A 24,681-nucleotide genomic window follows, 5' to 3' on the forward strand; every position below is an offset into this window, starting at 1 on the left:
TTACTCAGCCACAGAACTTTGAAGGAAGGAGAATGGTCCCTAAATTCAAATATTCCAGATGATCTGCGAAAAATGGGGAATACCAGACCTAGATCTATTCGCCACAAGGGTCAACAGACAGACTAGGAGTGTCACTACCAGAGCTTTGAGACGTTCTCACAGCTCTGTTTCTCCACCCCTGTGATGATGTCACTATTAGAGCTTGGAGGAGTTCCCTCTGCCCTGTTTCTCCGCCCCTGTGATGAGGTCTTTACTTTCGGTTTCCTTCCTCCCAGCTGTCTCTCCTGTGTTTGATTTTGCTGCCTTTAAATCACCCCTCCTCCTTTGTAGAGGTGCGGATTATACTTTTCATTTGAGCTGTATCTCTCGCTTGAGTAACTTCACTTGTGTGATATCTTTTCACTGGATCTGTGTTCTGCTGAAGCAAGTACTTCGGATATTGTCTGCTGACTTCGGATCTGTTTTCACTGCAGCCGCAGATCCTTCAGATAAGTGTTCAGACATTGTGTGTTTCTGTTTCTTTGCTGACTGGATCCGAGGCGACCCCGGTTCCGTCCATATACTGAGCAGGGCACCGGTGGCCATGCCCCTTCCACTATTTTAGGGGTTTCAGTGGTCATCAGCCTGAGGTACGCGGGCATGTCTCGATCCACCATATGGATCTGGACATGTGCATAGCAGCTTAGGGAGAGCTTTAAGGGTCTGACAGGGGTCACCCTTTATCCTCCCTAGTTTGGGTCCGGTCAGTTGCTATTTACTGTGTGTTGCTCACTTACAGCCGTGACAAGGAGATTTTGCTCCCTCTCCCGTCAGGATCAGCCTTTATGGATAGATGCTCTATCCCAGCCATAGCCGAAGATGCTCCTTTATGCATTCCCTCTCTTCAGTTTGATTCCAAGAGCTCTGATGAAGTTAGAGGAGGAAGGGGCTCAAGTAGTTTTCATTGCTTCATTTTGGTCAAGAAGGTCTTGGTTCCCCCTGCTGCTCCGGCTGTCTGCGGGAATATTCTGGACCTTGCCTTCGATCCCGGATCCTCTCCATCAAGGTCTGGTATTTCATCCAAAGATAACCCAGCTCAACCTGACGGCCTGGCGACTGAACGCCTCGCCTTGAAGAAGAAAGGGTTGTCGGATGATGTCATTGCCACTTTAATGTTGAGTCACAAGCCTATTACATCCAAAATATTTTTAAGAACTTGGAACGCTTTTTTATCCTTCTCAAATAGTAGCCTTTATCCAGACATCCCTCAGATTCTTGGTTTCCTACAGGCAGGATTGGATAAAGGTCTTAGGTCCGCTACATTCAAAGTACAGATATCGGCTTTAAGTGCTTTTCTAGATAGAAAGTTGGCAGACTCCTTATTTAATGTTTTTTAAAGGGGGCTACGAGAAGGTTGCCTACTATCCGTTCATTTATTCCACCCTGGGACCTAAACTTGGTCCTCTCAGCCTTGATGGAACCTCCATTTAAACCAGTTCGATCGGATTCCTTTTAAACTACTCGCCTACAAAACAGTTTTTCTAGTAGCAATAACAACTGCAAGAAGGATTGGAGAAATCCAGGCATTTTCCTGCAAGCCTCCATATCTTACGGTCCTGGATGATCGTATAATTCTCAGGCATTGTCCTTCTTTCCCAAGGTTGTCTCCAGGTTTCATTGTGAACAGCAAGTATCATTGCCTTCCTTTTGTCCATTTCCAACTACTGAAAGAGATACAAAATTCCACAACCTGGATGTTAGAAGAAGCGTGTTATTTTACCTGGATGCCACAAACAGTTTCAGACAATCGGATCAACTCTTCCTCCAATACCAAGGTCCTAACAAGGGAAAGGTGGCCAGCAAGTCATCTATAGCAAGATGAATCAGGAATGTTATTTCCTTAGCCTGTGTCCAGAAGAATCTCCATCCCCTGCTGGAATAAGAGCTCACTCAACTAGGACTGTGTCATCCTCCTGGGCAGAGTCTGCTTCAGTTTCTCTAGACCAGATCTGTAGAGCAGCTACGTGGGCAAGCCCTATGACTTTTTTTTCAATCATTACAAACTAGATATTCTTAAGAACCAGGACTTGTCTTTTGGTCGTAGAATCCTTTCTGCTGTTGTCCCTCCCTAGAGTTGATTACTCTGTTAATCTTCCTCTAAGTGCCGTTGTGGAGGCGCCTGGGAAAAGGGTTAATTACTCTTACCGGTAATTGGTTTTTCCAATAGCCTCCACAATGGCACTGGGTTTTTCCCTCCCTTTTTTTCTATTTCCGTTTTTTGTCAAATGATGTAATTTGTTTTTTAATACATTTTTTGTTCTTGCCTCACTTTCGTGTCCTCTCTTACTGACTGAATAGGTAAGGGGGAGGAGGCCTTTTAAATCATGTGCTCCTGCATTGTTTCCTGTCCTGGGCACGGGGACACCCTCCTTTAAGTGCCGTTGTGGAGGCTATTGGAAAAACCAATTGCCCGAAAGAGTAATTAACCCTTTAAAGTGTCTCTCCCTAATGTTCCATGAAACATGGATGGTATCCGTGGTTTTCACAGACCCATAGTCTATAATGGGTGTGATGAATCCATGAACATGGACAAAATAGAGCATACATAGATGCTAAAAAAAACAACATGGACTGTGTGGATCACGGTGTGAATGAGGCTTAATTCTGGTGTTCATTACAAAAATAACAAAATGTTAATTTTTTTAGCTGCACAATTTATTTGTATTTTATCTATAAAGAGGTCAATGTGGCAAAATCAGCAGAAAAAAATATGCTAGCGCATACTGTGATTTCAAAAGAAACTGCATTGACCTAAAAATGCACCTCAAGGTTGAAAAATGCCACTAAAAAAGACTTTTATCCAGGGTTAATTTCCCACAGCCTTCCATGCAGCAACTGGGGCTGGTGTTTTTGCCTAAATGCTTCAGCAAAAGCCAGCCTCCAAGAACGGCACACCCCTAAATATGCCAGAAAAAGTATCACTAGCCTTAGGCTGCTTCTGCATAAACATTTTTGCTGGTGGTTTTCTGTGATTTTGAGGCAAATATGCCAGATGCAGCTGAAGGTCTATGGGAAATATAAGTCTTCTCAAAAACTCAGCATGCTCGTGGTGTTTTTCACATCTCTATAGGGGAAAAACTACAAGAAAATGCTAATGGTTAGTCAGACAAAATTCATCTGTGTGAACACCCTTGAGGTAGAGCTTATATATTTCAGTGAAAACTATGTGGGGTGATAATCCGTCATATTTCTGGAACAGATGGGGCATGCTGTGAAAATCTGTAGGGGATTTTTCTTAAAACCCTGTTCACTTATATTGTACGGTGCTTTGTGAGGTTTCACTGTGGGGTCTGCAACTTATATCTAGAATTAAATACTAACCTTTATTCCTTCTGGAAATTTGTGGATTTGCAGCAGGTGTCACTATTTTCCTGTCACCAAGGCATGTGTGTTGACAATCTTAGGGCTCGTGCACATGACCGTGTGCCGGCACAGGCACTGACCGTGGGGCTGCTGCATGCGGGTCGTGAACCAATACACTTAAAAGGGGTCCGCACTGCAAAAAAGTAATGCATGCACTACTTTTTTGCGGTGCGAAGGCACAGACAGAAACTCATGGAAGCACTCCGCAGTGCTTCCGTGGGCTACTGATCCGTGCCTCCATTCTGCACTGCATCTCCCGGATTGCGGACCCTTTCAAGTGAAGGTCCGCATCCGTGATGCGGAGTGTACACGGCCAGTGCCCGTGTATTGCGGACCTGCTGTTTGCGGGCCACAATGCGGCCAGGCAACGGCCATGTGCATGACCCCTTATGTTGTCTAATCTGTGGTGACAGCGTTGGGGACATCATTACAGATTACTTCATGGGGCCCTATCAGCTATACTAAAACAGATCTAGCAATTCTGAAATAGTTTGAAGGAGATATTTTGTGTCGTCCTCTGTTATTCCTCCTGGAAATTTATAAGTATCTGTTCAGCTTCAGTCAATTACCTGATTTTTGTTCCTTCTGGATTTGGCACTCCTTCCTCCAGTCCTGTGGGATAACTGGTGCCATAAGCTGAGAGAAGTTCTGCAATGGGCAAGGAGATGTACATCCTGGCAACACTAACTCGTATGGATCTGTGTTTGACTCGTTCCGATAGTACATTCCAACACTGTAAGTGCTAGGAGAAAATACAGTAGGTTACTTTTTTTTCTTAATTCACATCACAGTGAATACATTCAACTCATACCCACCCTTTATCAGTAGACCATGCTAAAGCCAGCCATAAGTGTACAGCCTGTAGTGCCTTTGTGATAAAAGGAACCTGACGTTTATGGTTAACCCTTTAGATGTCTAAATGTTGAAAACCTGGAAGCATGCAATCGGGGAAGCTGTTCCTTCGCTCTGATGTGCTGGGTCTCTCTGAAGAGACCCAGCGTATCAGAGCTGTAGTTCCTATGGAGACCTGTGAGGTTCCATAGGATAATGGCAAATGGAGCTTACATTGTTGTTCTATTGAACGATAATGTAAGCTAAAAGCGATCTGACAATAGCATACTCTGGCTCCATAGGAGGGCATCAAGTTTAAAAAATATATAAAAATTTAAACCACTCTCCCTTTCCTCAGAATTAAAATAAATAAAAAACAAATATAGGCATTGCTGTGTACCAAAATGCCTCAACTAGTAAAATAATTACTACATATGGTGAAAAAAAAGAAAAGGAAAGGAAGATTTGCCATTTTTTCATGACCTATCAAAATAATAATAATAATAATTTGAATAAAATGTGATCAAAAAGTCACACGCTCCAAAATCAATAAAAACTACAGATCACCCTGCAAGAAATGTGTCCCCAAACAGCTCTGTAGACATACCTATAAAAAAAAAATTATGAGGGAGGGGGTCAGAATATGTATTTAAAAACACAAGAAAAAACACAAGACAAATAGGAAGGCAGAGAGAAAAAAAAAATGTAAAAATGAAAAATCCTCTGGGACTCAAGGGGTTAAGGGGTCTGTAGCGCAACAACAAAAGCTGACCTGAAGAAAGGTGGGTATGTGTGGGAGGAAGAGTACATTTTGCAATTATTCCCTTGGGCGCCCAAATTAGTTAAATGCCCCCTTTAAACTACTTTGTGTTGTAGACATTAACGCTGGGTTCAGACCTGAGCGTTCCGAAAGGAGCGCTCTGTATGCGCGCTTGTACGGGCGTTTACAAGCGCGCATACAGAGACAGGCGTGCACACATTGTCGCGCGTTCCCGAAAGTCTATTGTACGGGAACGCGCGACAAACGCTCAAAAAAAGGGTCAGGTACTTGTTTGAGCGTCGGGCGTTTTACAGCGCGATCGTACGCGCTGTAAAACGCCCAGGTGAGAACCACGCTGATAGGGAAGCATTGGTTTCTCCTTGTTGTGCGTTTTACAGCGCGTAGGAACGCGCTGTAAAACGCTCAAGTGTGAACCCAGGGTTACAGCGATATCATTATGTCAGTACTGTGACATCACTGTGTGCTCTCTGCTTTTACTATAATATTACTTTCTGCATTATCTTTCTATTGTGACATCACAATGTGTATTATTTCTATGCTGTTACAGAAAGGAGTGTATTGTTTTTAAAATTGGACATTGATGTTACTATATCTTTGTTCTACAGCATCACTGTGTACATTATTCCTATATTGTGACATTGTGATCATTATTCCCGTAGCTCTGAAATGACTGTTATCCCTGTACTGTGACATGACAGTGTACATTATCCCACTACTGTGTCGTCAAGGTGTTCATTAAAGGGGTTGTGTCACTTCAGCAAATGGCATTTATTATGTAGAGGAAGTTAATATAAGCCACTTACTAATGTATTGTGATTCTCCATATTAACTCCTTTGCTGGCTGGATTCATTTTTCCATCACTTTACACACTGCTCGTTTCCATTGTTATGACCACCCTGCAATCCATCAGTGGTGGTCGTGCTTGCACAGTATAGATTAAAGCCTATGTGCGCTCCCACAGCCCCGGCCACCAGAGAGGCCGACTCTTTTTTCTATAGTATGCAAGCATGACCACCGCTGATGGATTTCAGGGTGGTCATAACCATGGAAACGAACAGTGTATAATGTGGTATAAAAATCAATCCAGCCAGCAATATGGATAGTCGCAATGCATTAGTAAGTGCCTTGTATTAACTTTCTCTATATTTGCTGAAGTGAGACAACCCCTTTAAGCTTCTACAGTGATATCACAGTGTGTAATAATCCTGTATAGTGACATCATTGTGAGGATTATCTCTGTACTGTGACATCATTTTGTGAAGTATCTCTTGTTTGAACAAAAGAAGAAAGTACTTCATAGCCAAGATTGTCCAGGTAGCAGTAACACAAGGACTAGACTAGTAAACAAGGGTTTGATGTTTTGATTTTTTGGGGGGGCAGAGAGTGATCCTTTTCCGAAGAAGTTTATGGGAAAGATTTATTAAACTGGAGTAAAGTAGAACTGGCTTAGTTACCCATAGCAACCAATCAGATTCCACCTTTCATTTTCCTAAGGAGCTGTGAAAAATGATAGGTGGAATCTGATTGGTTGCTATGGCAACTAAACCAGTTGTACTTGTAACGGCACCGTTTCAGCAGACAAGGGGTTAAAATCCGTTTAGGCGATATGCCCCTTTCCGAGAGACAGGCACAGCTACTGCAGAACACCAACCTCCCGAACTGGATACAAAATAGCACTCCAAACTGGAACCTCACAAATAGCCGTCAGCAGACGAACAGGAAAAGGATCCAATCAGCTTACACTCCTGGCAATCAGTCTCTAACAGCATACAGGGAATCCCCCCAATAACGAGACAAGGCTCTGTCTTGAGGGTCAGCAGTGATCTGACTGTACTTCAAGTACAGCCTCTTTTATTGATAAAAACCAAACATAGTACTGCCCACAGGGTTTTGAAATCCAACCAATCAGTAATTCACAACACACACAATGTAAATACAGCAACCAATCGTTCCCGCCCCCTAGAGGACCAGAAGGGAGACTGCGACACAGGACAGATACAACATATCCCCACAATGCATCATGGTTTCCTCCTCTCTACCTGGGAGACGACCGAAGACAATCCAATTATCTCTCAGGACAAAGGGGAGATCACCAATACACATGTGGAGACAACAGGACAGATACACCATTTAAACACACAATGGGACAATAGAACCACACCCAGCATATTCCTCCCAAGCTGACAAGTTACACTTATTATAAGTTGTTACAACTTTGTGAGGTTACATTGTCCATACATATAACTTACATCAATTTAAACAGTATAACTTGGGGGACAAACCTATCCAAAATTCCCTGGAATAGGTTCAGGGGTTTAAAAGTTACTATGGGCCATAATCCTGAGGCAAGAGGCTAGCAACCAGCCCCCTCCAAAACACCGTGGCGAGGTTGGTTTCGTCACAGTACTTTACACCAGTTTGATAAATTTCCCCCATGCTTGTACTTCATTTAGTACCAGGGTCACTATGAAAAGCAAATAGTAGGAGACAGCACCTGTATTGTAGATGTTTCTATTGCTGCAGTTGCTTCTTTACCCAGATGACCGTACCCTGCATGTTGGCCGAGTTGAAATGTACTAATTGCCGTTTTCTTCAAAATATGATGCATTTTGCGACTTACCCATCACTTTCCTTGTAGAATTCAAATATGTGACAAGAAGCATATGGTGGATGGATTCCAGTATAAACGCCCAGTGCCACTTGTAGAGCTATGATGGTGGTGTCATGCTTAAAATAAAAGTCCTTGTATTAGTATTCCAGAACTAAGCAGTATCAACAGGTTTTTTCTTTCAGGGCTTTAACACATTGGGAACTTGTGTTAAATGCCTTGCTTGGAAGGGTGTTCGATAAAGCGCCATCCGTGATGCATTAATTGACTACGTTGGCCGAGTGCTATCTTCTAATGGATGAAACATGACCGCAGAAGGCAACAATTAAAAAAGTGACTGTGGTCAAATAAATGACATTTCATCACGCACCCATCCAAACCGAAAACTTGTATTTGTTTAGTACTGGGTCTATACCCAAGCTTATAATACAGAAAACCCCTTTAATATCATATTTTATTTTTGATCAAAAGAAAGTTAGGCTGGGTTCACACCTGAGCGTTTTACAGCGCGTTCAAACGCGCTGTAAAACGCTCAACACATGAAAACCAATGCTTCCCTATGGCCCTGGTTCACACTTGAGCGTTTTACAGCGCGTTTGAACGCGCTGAAAAACGCCCTACGCTCAAAAAAGTTCTTGAGCTTCTTTAGGGCGTTTTGTCACGTGTTCCCGTACATAGACTTTCGGGAACACGCAACAATGGGCGTTCGCCTGTCTCTGTATGCGCGATTGTAAACGCCCGTACAATCGCGCATACAGAGCGCTCCTTTCAGAACGCTCAGGTGTGAACCCAGCCTCAATGTCCCGTCCCCCCTTCATCTGATTAAGGTTGAAAATATTCCTACCGCACCAACGCCTCCCCACTGTAATTAGATTGCGGGCACTTCTTGGATAACATGCTGTACAATCAGCACATGATTCTAGCCTGGTTCCAACCCACGATTTATGCGGGTTGCGCCTGCGCAGTTAGGATTGGGCACTGATTGTTCACAGCACCTGAAGCTGCCAGGCGCAGGTTGTCACCGGCCTAGGATCATGTACGGCACGTGATCCAGCAAGTTCCCACAACGTAATTAGACCAGGTAGCTGAGCATTGGCCTAGTAGGAATATTTTCAATCTTAATCACATGAAGAGGGAGTCATTAAAAAATTGCTGGAACCCCCCTTAAAACCTAAAGAGAAAGACCACATGGCTGCTCTAGGGCCCTTAGTTAACCTCCACCACCAGCTGTGGTGAAACTACGACTCCCAGCATGCTGCATTCATTTCTATGGAGTAATGAGAACTGCCAAGCAAGTGTGCATCTTGGGAGTCATAGTTTTACCGCAGCTGGAGTGTCGGAGGTTAGCCAATACAGCCTTAGAGAGGGGGCCAATACATGGTTGGTTCAATCCCTCCTGCCAAAGGTGGTGGGAACTGGTACAGGACTGCATTGATGGCAAACAAGGGCTAGGGAAATTGGCTCAAGGGTCATTTCACGGACCAAAGTAATGTATTTCACTGTGATTTTATTTTTTTCACCCACCCACGGTCAGTAAAAAAAATACTATGTGAACAGACACATTAAAATCTATGGGTGCACATGTGCTGTCCATACAACAAACGTCAGTGAAAAACAAAAAGGTGAATATGGCCTTAGGAAATTTTTTGCAACAAAATCTGCTGTTTGTGAAGCCCTGTGGGGGGCGGTCCTCCCCGGGTGCCATCTCTCAGGGGGGTGCCAGAAGCAATGAGCGCTTCCATCAATACAGATGGAAGCACTTATTGCTGGAGCGCCCGGAGCTGCAGTCCTGTCACTCACTGCTCAGCTCCCAGCGCTTCTCCCCTCCTTCAGGCCGGCCGTGCTCTGAATGGTGAAGCAGGAAGACTTCTCCCCGCTACACTATTCAGCCTGCAGACACAGATCGCGCTGCTGGCCTGTGTGGGCGGAGCCTGCCGCCAGGTAATCTGCGTAAGCTCTGCCCACACCGTGCTGCAGAGCGATCTGTGTCTGCAGGGAATAGAGGTATGTGGGCTTCAGTAACAGGACAAGGTGAGTAGTTACTGTGGTTTTTTTTGTTAGTTTTTTTTTAATACAGAGGGGACACAGGGGACTTTATTACTATGGAGAGGGCACAGAGGGCATTACTAATGTGAAGGGGCACAGTAGGCATTATTACTGTGAAGGGGGCACAATGGGGATTTCTACTATGGAGGGGGCACAGAGGGCATTACTACTATAAGGGGGCACAATAGGCATTATTACTGTGAAGGGGCACAGAGGGCATTACTACTTTTAAGGGGGCACAATAGGCATTATTACTGTGAAGGGGGCACAATAGGCATTATTACTGTGAAGGGGGCACAATGGGGATTATCATTGTGAAGGGGCACAAAGAGGGCATTACATCTGAAAGGGGCACAGAGAAGGCATAACTACTGTGAGAGGGCACACATCTGTACAAAACTACTGTGAAGGTTGTACAATGAGGGCAATACTACTGTGAGGGGTACAATTTTTTTAAAGTATTGGGAAAGGGGGGAAGCCAAAGAAAGGACCCGCCCCGGGTGCCCTAGGCATGCCACTGGCTGTATGTCCAGTGCAGGGACATTATAAGTATGATGTTATTTAGAGACATCTGTAGTGTACATTCTGCTATGACTTACCGCTGAGTACATCACCATTTTTTGTGGTGGAGATGTCTTAATGGCTTCTGTGAAATTCTGAAGCACAGCATCCACAAGAATCCCTTAAGAAAATGAATAATGACAATTTGTGAAATCAAAGATCAATTTCTGTAATAAGGAATAAAGGGGTTGTCTGTCTGTGTTTATTTTAAAGGATCAGAATGGCATAAAAACCCACCCTACAGCTCCCATTCCAATGCTTCCTGCCTCCCCCCTGGTTTCTACTTCCTGGTCCTCCTGGCACAGGACATCACCACAGCGATCACCCGCCATAACCTAAGGGTCCATTCACACGTCCGTAGAATGTGTCCGCACCCGTTCTGCAATTATCCGTAACGGGTGCAGACCCATTCATTCTCTATGGGGCTGGAACTTCATTCTCCATGACCCCGAACTTCCGGTCCGCGGCTCCAGATAAAAATAGAACATGTCCTATCCCTGTCCGCAATTGCGGACAAGAATAGGCAGTTCTATGGGGGTCCCGGCCAGGTGTATTGTGGATCCGCAATACACTACGGACGTGCGAATGGACCCTAAGATTGGCTGAGCAGTCATTGGGGAAGATTTATCAAACTGGTGTAAAGTAGAACTGGCCTAGTTGCCCATAGCAACCAATCAGATTCCACCTTTCATTTTTTACAGCTCCTTTGGAAAATTAAAGTTGGAATCTGATTGGTTGCTATGGGCAGTTCTACTTTATACCAGTTTGACAAAAAAATCTCCTCCATTGTTCTGTGTGTTGAGAGGGTCTAGGGCAGTGATGGCGAACCTTTTAGAGACTGAGTGCCCAAACTGCAACCCAAAACCCACTTATTTATCACAAGGTGCCAACACGGCAATTTAACCTGAATACTATAGTTCAATATAGTATATATTTCATGTGCTTTATCACTTAGCTATAAAAGCTACATTCAGTGCGCTGCCTGTGCTGTTCATAGTGCGCCCTGCGCTGATGAATGGCAGGAAGAGTCTAAGGCATATTAGACTTTTTCCAGGGCGTGGGTGCCCACAGGGAGGGCTCTGAGTGCCACCTCTGGCACCCGTGCCATAGGTTCACTACCACTGGTCTAGGGAGTTGAATGCGTCAGAGTGGTGAGGAGAGTATGACTTCTATTATTTTATTATGCCATTTTGATCCTTTAAAAAGAATCATAGGCCTTGGCAACCCCTTTAAACCTCCCATCATGCCGGGCCAGATAAATATCCAAATATTTCCTAGCAGGACTTATCATCACTTCAAGCAATAACCAAGCTTAATATAAGCATTACAGTAATCTTCTGTTTATCCCTTGTAATTTAGTTGATTATGTAGCAGCCACTGTGAACAATCAGGCTAGGGCTACATGGCGACATGTGTCGCACACAACTACATTGTGATGTGTTGTACGACATTCATGTTGCAGAAAAGTCGCACAACATTTTTCATAATGATAGTCAATGGTGTCATGTCGCACTGTGATATACTGCGACTCGACAGTTGCACAAAAATCCACCTTGGATGGATTTTGTGTAACTGTCCCGTTGCAGTCGTAGCATGCTGCAGTGTAACACCATTGGTCATCATAAAAAATGTTGCGCGAGTTTTCTGCGATGCATGTCGCCATATAGCCCTAGCCTAGGGTGGCCACTGGCTTCACCCAAGAAAGCCGGACTTCACCGGCCACGCCCCAAGCCACGCCTACCTCGATGAAGCCACACACTCGCATCCGTGAAGCCACGCCCCCATCGCCGCCCGTGGAAAAAAAAAACGGGGGAGGAGAGGTTAGAAGGGAGGTGATCTGGGTGCAGCAGGGTGCTTCTCTCCCCCTCAGTCAGCCACAGGGTGCCATGTCTGCGGCTCTAGTAACTGCCTGGGGGTGAGAGAAGCCTCAGTCAGTTGCTGCAGCTCACGCTCAGACAGCGCAGTGCTGCTGTCTGAGCGTGAGCTACTGAAAGGGTGAACATCCCTGTGTCCGTCCAGGCCCTGCGCCGGATGGAGGACAGGGAGCCAGAAAACCAGACTGTCCAGCCTAAAACCGGAAGTCTGGCCATCCTACAATAGCCTCAGAGCAGCATTGTTAAGTAGGGAGAATGAAAAGGGAGCAGCTATGAAACTGCAGTTACAGACAAGTTCTCTAGTGGACTAAAGCTAAGTAGTAGTTAAACAGCCAGCACTGGAGAGGATAACTGTCAAGAATACAGGGAGTTGTAGTATGATAACTAGGGATTAGCGAAACAAGTTTCGGATCCAACCTGTCTCTGTACAGCATTAGGGTCCATTCACACGTCTGCAAATGGGTCTGCATCCGTTCCGCAATATCGGGAATAGGTGCGGACCGATTAATTCTCAATGGGGCAGGAATCGATGCGGAGAGCACACTATGTGCTCTCCGCATCCCCAATTCCGAAGCGCGGCCCCGAACTTCCGGGCCGCAGCGCCGCAAAAAAAAAATAGAACATGTGCTATTCTTGTCCGCAATTGCGGACAAGAATAGGCAGTTCTATGGGGGGTGCCGGCCGGGTGTATTGCGGATCCGCAATACACCACGGATGTGTGAATGGACCCTTTAAATGTATGTGCTTCTCAAAGGCAAAATTCAGTTTAAAAACGGAATCTGAAGTCTGCTTTGGTACCGGCTGGTACCTCAGTACCGAAGCCGACTTCAGATCCCAATTTTAAAATGTTTTTCAAGCTGTAGAATCGAAGGCCGAAGTTATTCACTGAAGTCTCTCATGACTTCGGATTAAAATTTTCTCTCGAAGAAGAAGAAGAAGAAGAAGCACATACATACAGGTCACCGTACAGCATTAAATCAAAGTTGGGGAATGAATGGATCTTTCTGAAGCTCGAATCGCTCCCCCCTAGTCCTAAGAGCTGTGGGTTGCAGAACACTGCTCTGCCTTCTACTCTGCTGCTTTTTGATCCTTGAGATGAAAAAAACTGAGTAAGGCCTCATGCACACGAACGTTGTTTTGGTTCGCATACGAGCCGCAGTTTTTGCGGCTCGCATGCGAACCCATTCACTTCAATGGGGCCGCAAAAGATGCCGGCATCACTCGGTGTGCTGTCCGGATCTGTTGCTCCGTTCTGTGGTCCGCTAAAAAAAAATATAACCTGTTCTATTCTTGTCCATTTTGCAGACAAGAATAGACGGTTATATTAATGGCTGTCCGTGCTGTTCCGCAAATTGCGTAACGCACACGGACCCCATCCTTATTTTGTGGACCACAAAACACACAACGGTTGTGTGCATGAGGCCTAAGGCTACATTCATATGTCCGTTTAGGAGATCCAGTTCCCTGATCCGGCACAAATGTCAGCCGGACAAAAAAACCTTTGCATGCAATGGGGGTCTGGTGGTGAAGTAGGGGATCCAGCAAAGCCAAATCCTGTGAGATGCCCTAACGGAGATGGGAATGAGGCCTAAAAAGTGTATAATTAAGAGGTCAGCTATAGATTCGCCTGTGTATGAGACATGATTATAGGCACTACTCGTAAGATGAATATACTAGATAACCACTAGGTGTCAGTAAGATACTAAAGGGCACCTACCTCCAGTGAGGCGAGACTTCTCTTTAGATTTGTGGAGTGTTGTGTGTGATTTAATTTCAAAAGCGGTGATCTCTTCCAATGTTTTCAACACATCTGGTGTGGCCCAGGCTGGTAGACTGAAGTTGTGAGACTTCTGCAACCCAGACATTTATATATAACATAGAACTTTATAGCAAGAGACTAAGGGGGTCATCTATTACCCTGGTGTAAAGTAGAACTGGCTTAGTTGCCCATAGAAACCAATCAGATTCCACCTTTCATTTTCGACAGCTCCTTTGGAAAAATGAAATGTGAAATCTGATTGGTTGCCGTGGGCAGCTAAGCCAGTTCTACTTTACACCAGTTTGATAAATGACCCCCTAAGGGTGCATTTACCCCCAACAGATTATCTGACCAAATTTCTGTCCAATCAGACCAATAGTTGTAATCTGTTGGTGTAAATGCACCCTAACTAATGGTCGGGAAGCATTCCTTCCCGACAATCTGCTGATCGCAAACTGAGGAGACTGCAGCATTTAAGACTTTAGAAAGATCTCACGGTAAGATAGTATCATATACACAATGGTGTTACAGGTAGAGTTGGGACCCTTCATTGTGGTGGTCATACATAATCTATATGATTGTACAGCTGAGGGTACTTTCACACTAGCGTTAATATTTTCCGGTATTAAGATCCGTCATAGGTTCTCAATACCAGAAAAAAAATGCTTCAGTTTTGTCCCCATTCATTGTCAATGCGAACAAAACGTAACTGCATAGAACAGAGTGCTCCAAAATGCAGCCTGTTCCGTTCTCATACCGGAGAGCAAACCGCAGCATGCTGCGATTTGCTTTCTGTCCTGGGATGCGGAGCAAGACGGATCCGTCATGACCCCCAATGCAAGTCAATAGGGGAGGAGCCGTTTTCTCTGACACAATAGAACGTATCCGCCCCCCCCCCCATTGACTTTCAATGGAGTTCATGACGGATCCGTCTTGGCTATGTTACAGATAATACAACCGGATTCATTCATACCGTATGCAGATGGTTGTATTATCAGTAACGGAAGCGTTTTTGCGTTTTTGCTGAGCCCTGCCGGATTCAGTAAAAACGCTACTGTGAAAGTAGCATGCAAGCTGTTCTTCCCATACACGTATACACTTGGCCAAGAGGGGTATGAGCCCCACCACTCCCCATACCTACTCTGGGAAGAAAGTCATGTTAGACGCACTCCGTACACATCAAGACTGATTGCACCTTCGCGGAAAGAACTGAACCACTGAACGCAATCGCAGACAAAAATGCCCCTTTCTAGTGAAGTGACCCTCCCCCGTGCCCTTTTCGAGCAAGTAGGAAAAAAGTGTATACATCTTATCTGCGACAAATTCTAGGTGCAGGCAATTTTTTAAATCTGGGCCAGTATTGTCATGAGATTATAAGCGGGCATGGGTTTTGAAGGGCTAATAAGGTTAGGCTCACAGCTGAGAAACTTGCAACTCGGTATATTTGAGGCTCCTGACTCACGGCAAGTCGTTAATGTGGGGAACTAGTTATGGACTAGTCTTGGATTAGTTGTAGTTACTCTTCCTTTCGCTAAGGGCAAAGATAGATATCCTGTCTTGTTGGTACCCCCCCAACAGTCAATACCGGGGGCACATGACAGTGCTGTGTAGAACATGCATAGAAAATCCTCAAAACTTAGTGAACAAGAGTAACTTTTGCTTCTGGCATGCAGTCTGAATCCAACACACGAAATTCAGTTCCTACCTGACAGAAGAGCGTGTCATATACTCGATGAGGGACTGCTTCCTCCACACTATAACCAGTGTAGCTTGCAATGCTTGCAATAAAATCCTAAATAAAGAACATTATGTGATATCACTAGAAAAACAATACAGGTGTCCCACCTCATTGGTAAGTTCCAGGGACATACACAGAAATCATAGGGCCCCATAGCAAAACTTAGAATGGGCCCACCCACCACTGAGAGCTGCGGCAAATGTACTTTTCTCTATGTTAACGCCTGCCGTCATTTTGGTACAAAACATGAGATAGGTTACAGCTCTTAATCCTCTGCTTTCCTTCACACATTAAATGATAAAATCTTGTCTTCCTGCAAACACCACTAGAGGGAGCTCAGTGCATACAGATGTATACAAATACTACTGAGCTGATTTCCTGAGAGTTTATGTTAGGCTTGTGCTTGGAGTTAACTTAAAGGGACACTGACATGCCCAATAACCATAATTAGCTGTACATATCCATGCACAGGTCTTCTAATGTGCATTAAAAACATATAAGTATCCCCCCTGTCCACATTAAGAATCCAGTAAACTCATGTTTTATAACCTGAAGTAATCGCTTTTCTTTCTGCCCAAGGGGCGGGGTTTCAGCTCCACTTGCGCCCAGCCAGCATCAGCCCAACCGCCGTTTTGAAGCGCCGCCCAACTCATCAATAGTCACTTCGCTGGGCGGCTTCTGCTGTCCCCGACCTTCCGAGATCCGGCGCATGCCCAATAGAAAGCTATGGGTGCCGGGCGCATGCGCAGAAGCTGAAAGCGAGTCCGATGCCCATAGCTTTCTATTGGGCATGCGCCGGATCTCGGAAGGTCGGGGACAGCAGAAGCCGCCCAGCGAAGTGACTATTGATGAGTTGGGCGGCGCTTCAAAACGGCGGTTGGGCTGATGCTGGCTGGGCGCAAGTGGAGCTGAAACCCCGCCCCTTGGGCAGAAAGAAAAGCGATTACTTCAGGTTATAAAACATGAGTTTACTGGATTCTTAATGTGGACAGGGGGGATACTTATATGTTTTTAATGCACATTAGAAGACCTGTGCATGGATATGTACAGCTAATTATGGTTATTGGGCCTGTCAGTGTCCCTTTAAAGTATGGAGTGGGAAAAGAACAAGAGGTTGACCTGTGATGAGAGGTGAGGTATGTTTTAGCCCCCGTTAGAAAATACAGCTAAGCCATGGTAACAGGAAGGACTATGATAAGGGAACACATGTACGCCATTCAGTATTTTTGTCACTCTAGTACTGCGCCCACACGACGCACTACTAGCACTAGGTTTTAGTAAATCTTACCTTCCATGCATTCATCCTGTTCTTATAATCCGGCAGCTGAGTGGTCTCCTTCAATAGTTCATAGAATCGGGGACAATCTTTGAAAGGAAATTTTAGTAGCTATGGAGCAAAGGATACAATCATGACTTGTTATGTAGCACAAGATTTTCTACATTACAACTCTACTGACTAGATGTGTCTGGTCTAGGAAATTCTTGCATTCCCCATGTAATAATAGTAATAAGGTATCTTTTCTTTGAACTTTCTGTTGTGTTGTCTGCATACATTTTAAAACTGGGCGCTACCACTCCTCTTGTAAATGAGACATGTTCTTACACCGTCCTATCAGTGCTGACAACATCAGACTGTGTTGGGGCACACCATATTGACGAGGGGAATGGTAATGACCAGTTGTTAATTTATTCATATGTTTCCATGAGGAATAACAGAGGAAAAACATAATGCAAAAGGAATTATTATTTATTAGGGAATATGTGAATTTGACTCAAAATCACTGATCAAACACTGACTCCAATTATTCAGCATGTAATGATCTGCATGTGACACATGTCAGATTAGCAGGAATATACCTGATAGTCTTGTATGTGACATCCTTAGCAGCTCAATGGAGGGTCTGCTCCGCTGTGGGTGCTCATTGTGTAACACCAAGCAAATATCCCTGCATCCCTGCCAGACAGGATATTGGTGGCACCAGACATGCAGGATTAACAGTAGTTTCCACCATTAAAGGGTATCTGTCAGCAGGTTTATGGTGCCCATTCTGAGGACAATACGAACTGATGACAGAGCCTCTGATTCAAATGAAGGGTCATTTATTTTTTTTTGTTAGGCTACTTTCACACTAGCGTTCGGGCGGATCCGTTCTGAACGGATCCGCTCATAATAATGCAGACGGAGGCTCCGTTCAGAACGGATCCGTCTGCATTATATTAGCAAAAAAAAGCTAAGTGTGAAAATAGCCTGGGACGGATCCGTCCAGACTTTCAATGTAAAGTCAATGGGGGACGGATCCGCTTGAAGATTGAGCCACATTGTGGCATCTTCAAACGGATCCGTCCCCATTGACTTACATTGAAAGTCTGGACGGATCCGCAAGCAGCGTTCAGCTGTCCGCCTGTCCGTGCGGAGGCGAGCGGAGCGGAGGCTGAACGCCGCCAGACTGATGCAGTCTGAGCGGATCCGCCTCCATTCAGACTGCATCAGGGCTGGACGGCTGCGTTCGGGTCCGCTCGTGAGCTCCTTCAAACGGAGCTCACGAACGGAAACCCGAACGCTAGTGTGAAAGTAGCCTTAAGTTGTTTCCTAAAAGGGGTTATCAGGGAATTGGATATTGATAGCCTATCCTCAGGATAGGTCATTAAGGTACAGTAACTGATTTGTCATTGAAGTAAGTTCTGCTTGAGGCCTACAGGCACTGAAACAAAAAATGTGCTTATCTGAGGAACGCAAGGTCACCCATGCTTGCAGGGGTTGTTGACAGTACAAGATCATATCTCATAGTATTTTCAGCAATCCATACAGCTAGTAATGTCAAGAGCCACACTTATCAGTTTATCATGGGTGTGTATTTTTTTATGATACATCAATGGAGCAGGTACACTGTCCGGTACTACGTGGCACAAACAGGATTTAAAGAATAGTTTTTTTTTTTTAATACAGTATATTGGATATTTGAACATTTGCGGCAGGAATCAAGGGCCTGGAAACACTAATTACAGTGTGTTGATGGAAAGAAGTAGGGAGCCCTCGTATGACTTGTGAAAGCAGCTGTGTAACTAAGAATAAATAACTAATACAATTGGAGTCATTTATCAAACTGATGTAAAGTAGAACTGGCTTATTTGCCCGTAGCAACCAATCAGATTCCACCTTTCATTTTCCACTGGAGTTGTGAAAAATAAGAGGAGGAACCTGATTGGTTGCTATGGTCAACTAAGACAGTATTCCTTTACACCAGTTTGATAAATGACCCCAAATGTATATATATAAAAAAAAAAAGAGACTCAAAATCTTATAAAGTTTATATATTAATTAAATCAGCATTCAACTACTGATTGGTTGGGGTCTAACCGCTACCGATCCCAAGAATGGAAGTCTTGTCTCCTGTCCTAAGGGTCCACTCACATGACCATATTTTTGATCTGCATCCGATCTGCATTTTTTGAGGATTGGATACAGAGCCATTCATTTCTATTGGGCCCAAAAATATGCAGACAGCACACCTTGTGCTGTCCACAGCCGTATGTCTGTTCCATGGCCCTGCAAAAAAAGGAAAAAAAAAGTTCTATACTTGTCTATTTTGCAGACAATATTATGCATGTGTTACACAGTGCGGGACCTGCGGAAGGAGACAATGCGGGAAACATCCGAAGTCGATTCGCATAAAACTTTGTTCTAATACTGTACGGAGCAGGAGCTCTGTACAGTACTAGAGTGTATTGGCTCCGATGAGCCGAAGTTATTGCTTTGCAAAGTCTCGCAAGACTTTGCACAATAACTTTATAAATTTATTTGTACTGTAAAAAACCATTGCTACCTTGGAACCGAACCAGAGTTTGGGAAATACATTCTAATACTGTACAGAGCCCCTGCTCCGTACAGTATAAGAACAAAGTTTTATGTGAATCGACTTCAGATGTTTCATCCGAAGTCGATTCGCTTATCCCTAGTATTATCATTATCAGCTACCAGGATGTGCCAAGTAATTGCTCAGCATGTCATTCCATAATGGCTTCAGAAGTGAAACAGAAAGTCCTCCAGGTATCAATGATGAAATAAAAACATATATTCATGCACACATGTACTATTCTTACTCTTTCCTGGGATAGCGGCACTGTATGCACTGGTATTGGCTGCCATGGGATATCTGGGTGCCACCGCTGGGTTTTGTCTGGAGGATACAATCCTGCCAGGATGGCCTGAGCACTCATCAAGGTCCTGTCATAGTCTGTACTACGCACGTAGATCTGAATGTGAAAAGCACAGGTTAACCGAATTATTCACAGCATTGATTTCTACTATTCACCCCACAATGAATGTCTTACATTTAGGCCTCATGCACACGACCGTTGTTCTGGTCCGCATCCGAGCCGCAGTTTTTGCGGCTCAGGTGCAGACCCATTCACTTCAATGGGGCCGCAAAAGATGCGGGCAGCACTCCGTGTGCTGTTCGCATCCGTTGCTCCTAGCCCCGCCCCAAAAAAATACCATGTCCTATGCTTGTTGGTTTTTTCGGACAAGAATAGGCATTTCTACAATGGGCTGCCTGTTCCGTTCCGCAAATTGCGGAAGGCACACGAGCAGCTTCTGTGTTTTGAGGATCCACAAAAAACGGAACGGTCATATGCATGAGACCTTATAGTTACACGTCTATTTTTTTTTAATGTTCTCCAGGGGAACTTGTGGTGGTGGGCTTAAAGAGGCAGCCTCACTTCAGCAAATGGCGTTTATCATGTAGACAAAGTTAATACAAGGCACTTACTAATGCATTGTTATTGTCCATATTGCTTCATTGTTGGCTTGATCCATTTTATCATCACATTATGCACTGCCCGCTTCTAGGGAATATAACCACCCTGTAGTCCAGCAGCAGTGGCTGTGCTTGCACATTTTAGGCTGGGTTCACACCTGAGCTTTTTACAGCGCGTTCCTACTCGCTGTAAAACGCTCAACAAGGAGAAACCAATGCTTCCCTATCAGCATGGTTCTCACCATACGATCGCGCTGTAAAACGCCCGACGCCCCAAGAAATACCATGAGCTTCTTTGGGGCGTCTTGTTGCGCGTTCCCCTACATAGACTTTCAGGAACGCGCGACAATGGGCGTTCGCTTGTCTCTGTATGCGCGATTGCAAACGCCGGTACAATCGCGCATACAGAGCGCTCTATCGCGAACGCTCAGGTGTGAATCCAGAGTTAGGGAAAAGCACTGACTTCTCTGGTGGCCAGGACTGTGGGAGCGTTCATAGGCCAGAACTTTTTCCTATAATGTGCAAGCATGGCCACACCTGCGGGATTAGTGTGTTCATAATCCCTGGAAATGTGCAGTGTATAATGTGATGATAAAATTAATGTAGCCAGCAAAGGAGGCAATATAGATAATACAATACATTAGTAGGTGCCTTGTATTAACGTTCTGTACATGATGAATGCCATTTGCTGAAGTGAGACAACCCCTTTAACGTTATACACAGCAGGCAATCTGAACTAGCAGATCTGCAGTGCGAAACATAAGGGGTATGGTACAGCAGCAATTAATAAGGATGACACAAGGATGATACATGGACCAAACACAGATCCTTTATGGACATCTACACAGATGAAACACAGGTGGATTTTCCACAGACATCAAACGGACCTGGAAATGTGAATGAGACATGGAAGTCATGGCACATTTATTAAGACTGGCGATTTAGATGCTGCCACCCTCGTCCATGCCCACGCCACTCCCTCTTTGCTCGGCACTTTAGAAAAGTGGCATGAGCGGCAAAAAGTTGCATATTTTTCCACAAATAACCATTGTGCCCATATCTGCAACATTAGTACTCAAAAAAGTGGCATACAATTCATAATATATGACCCCCTTAGTTTGCATCAGCAAGTTGGGGATCACAGGACCCCTGTTCGCTTCATTGGTGAGGATCCAGGTGTATGGCATGCAACGGTGGGAATACCCCTTTACTTATTGGGAATAGCAGAATACTAAGGCTTCATGCACAAGGGTATCGGCTGTGTGCATTCTACATTTTGCAGAACGGTACATCCTGCCTTCTGTAAGAACTGCTTAGTCTTGTCTGCAAAACGGACAAGAATAGGACATTTTATATTTTTGCAGGGACGCAGAACAAACACACAGAAATGAATGGGGCTACATCCAATCTGTGTGAACTCCGTGCTGCTGTGGACTTGAATGTGTCTGCGATCTGCAACATACGCAAAAGATAGGACATGTCCTATCTTTTGCAGTGCAGAGGCACAGACCCCAAAGCCCATGGAAGGGCTTCCTAGCTGTTTCCATTTGCTTCCAATCCGTGCTTCCGCACCGCAAAAGATAGGACATGTCCCATCTTTTGCCCTATGGGTCAATGGGTCCACACCGCAGCACAGAGCACACGGCAGGTGCCTGTGTATTGCAGGCTCCTTGGCCATTCGGTTGTGTGAATGAGCTCTGAATGAAGTCATGGTAATAGGGGGTCCTACAGATGAAATGTGTCGTACAGTTATAACCCTTTCTGTGGCTATCACACAAGCAGGTTTTTAAGGCCTTGTTTACGTGTCCAAAAAAATGGTCAGTGTTTTGTCCATTGAAAGTTCCATTGTTTGTGTGTCTGTTTTTTGCCCTCCACCTGACAACTGTTCTAGAGCATATCCAACCAATGGTCAGTGAAAACCACTGACACAACAAAGATGTCATCCATGTTCTTTCAGTGTTTTTTAGGGACCCATAGATGAATGGGTCATGGATGTAAGCAGTGCATGTCTCTGTTCTTCTGCTCACCCACGGTCAGTGGAAAAACAAGGATGTGTGGATAAACACATTAGGATCAGTGGATGCGTGTGAAGAACACAGCACACGTCTGTGAGTCACTGACCTGTGAGTAACAATCAAACCGCAGGCAATGGCAGCATCTCCAGAGGATTCCTTTATTCTTCGTACTCACAGAATAGTGTACAAAAAGCAGCAAATGCAACGTTTTGGCTATGAAATAGCCTTTATCAAGCATATCAACAAGTGATAAATCACAAACATATATAGCGCATGTGGCACCTCCCAATACTTCTAGGAGGCCAATCAGACAAATGACACAACGCCCCAACATTAAAAGCCACCAATCCTACAGTGATCCTAATCAAAGACTCATTATTTGCAGTAGTGTTTAATTAAAAGGACGGAAGCCAAGGGAGCGCATCCACCAAATACCTCGATTCACCATCGGCGTGCCTCTGATGCTATTGCGCATGTCTGAGGCTTCATCACAGGGTGCCACATATATCTCCAAGCGCCCAACCACATATATCTCCAAGCGCCCAAATCACGTGACCATCCCCTGACTATCACGTTATCCAAATCACGCCTCTTAAAACACATCAACAAAGAAGCCGGTCTACATCACCATGGAGACTCTGCCCTATCATAGATGTAAAACATAATATATTCATGCCTTCACAGATATTGCTACTCACTATTTAACATGTCAGTATACTATATCTATGAATGGCAATGATCCCCCCAAAAAATTTTAAGAATAAAAGCCACCCCGATGGTATGTCAATGGTGAAAACAGGAATCCGGACCACTTCAACTGTGAAAAATAGAAATACTGTACATAAAAATGATTAAAAACATGATAAAGCAATGCTCAATACTGCTGAGGACAATAAAAATAAAAAGTCTACACCGCTCACATTGAACTCAATATTGAGTCCATATGGTTGTAGTGCCCTCAAGGTAAAGATCCATTTAAGTTCTTTCTTCCTCAGTATTTTCTCTGTCACCACCTCTTCTCAAAATACCAATCACAATGAGTCAATCACACGGAATCTCAAATGTTTCACAGAGTGACCACATTGCACAAAATGTTTAGCCACCGGTTTGTCCAACATTTTCTTCCTGATTGTACTTTTGTGTATGTTTATTCTCTCTCTGATTTCCATAGTTGTCTCACCCATCCGCCCTCCATGAGGTAATATACTTCCTTTTAATTAAACACTACTGCAAATAATGAGTCTTTGATTAGGATCACTGTAGGATTGGTGGTTTGTAATGTTGGGGCGTTGTGTAATTTGTCTGATTGGCCTCCTAGAAGTATTGGGAGGTGCCACATGCGCTATACGGTATATGTTTGTGATTTATCACTTGTTGATATGCTTGATAAAGGCTATTTCATAGCCGAAACGTTGCATTTGCTCCTGTTTTTGTACACTATTCTGTGAGTACGAAGAATAAAGGAATCATCTGGAGATGCTGCCATTGCCTGCTGTTTGATTGTTAATCTGTGGACTGCTGTGGATCTGCGGTCGTGGCCTGGCTGTTGCATTCTGGATAGGTCATTAGGCCCGTGGGTGCTGCTTATTATCATATTTCTTGACCTGTCCTTACGATGCTTTCTAGGTGCTTTCACCAGTCCTAGTTTTTTGGCATCTGCTCCTGCATATTTCCTGTTGCATGTTACCCAGAATAATCATGTGATTCCTCAGATTTCCTATTCAGAAAATGTCTTTTGTGAAATTATACATTATTCATCTGTAGACTGAACCTGACCAAACCAGTTTACTGAGGCTAAATGTAAGTGCGGTTTCAGATTTTCAGAACCATTTCTTCCACTTGTCGATGGTTGTCAGGTGAGTGAGTTCTCTGACGTCTGTTTCTGAGTATTCGACAGGTCAGCGAGTGCACTGTGACACAGTCCCAGATGAGGCTTAGAGACACTAATGAATCATCATCAAATGTCCTCCTTCACTATACATTTATCTGTTGCGCAACTGGCCATCGAATGAAGCCATGCCTCCTAAAAGCAGCATCCCCAAGCATGCAGTCATGCTTATCTTAACCTTTCCCTACTCTGCACCCACTGGCCCCATCTACCCATGGAAACTAATTGGACATCTTGTCTACATCACGTTTGAAACAGTGGTCCCTCAAGTTACAATATTAATTGGTTCTGGGACGACCACTGTAGGTTGAAACAATTGAAACTTCAGTCCATCAATCTATGGAAAACTAGTAATTGGTTCCAAAGCTTAAAAATGCTATCCAAGAATAAGAGAACGTGAGGAAAAAAAGCAGATAACCA

General features: G+C 44.4%; 1 protein-coding gene across 1 annotated transcript in view; it reads right to left on the reverse strand.

Moving 5' to 3' along the window:
* Positions 1–24,681, reverse strand: part of LOC122928614 (testicular acid phosphatase homolog) — a 156,204-nt gene that overhangs the window by 12,598 nt on the left and 118,925 nt on the right. Inside the window, exons 4-10 of the mRNA XM_044281622.1 lie at positions 19,703–19,855; positions 16,890–16,988; positions 15,569–15,655; positions 13,822–13,954; positions 10,269–10,351; positions 7,636–7,742; positions 3,972–4,144 (exon numbers count right to left, since the gene is read on the reverse strand). Coding sequence (XP_044137557.1) covers positions 3,972–4,144; positions 7,636–7,742; positions 10,269–10,351; positions 13,822–13,954; positions 15,569–15,655; positions 16,890–16,988; positions 19,703–19,855 — 835 coding nt within the window. The remainder of the gene's footprint in view (positions 1–3,971; positions 4,145–7,635; positions 7,743–10,268; positions 10,352–13,821; positions 13,955–15,568; positions 15,656–16,889; positions 16,989–19,702; positions 19,856–24,681) is intronic.

The sequence above is a fragment of the Bufo gargarizans genome, chromosome 2 (assembly GCF_014858855.1).
Source record: "Bufo gargarizans isolate SCDJY-AF-19 chromosome 2, ASM1485885v1, whole genome shotgun sequence".
Taxonomy (NCBI): Eukaryota; Metazoa; Chordata; class Amphibia; order Anura; family Bufonidae; genus Bufo; species Bufo gargarizans.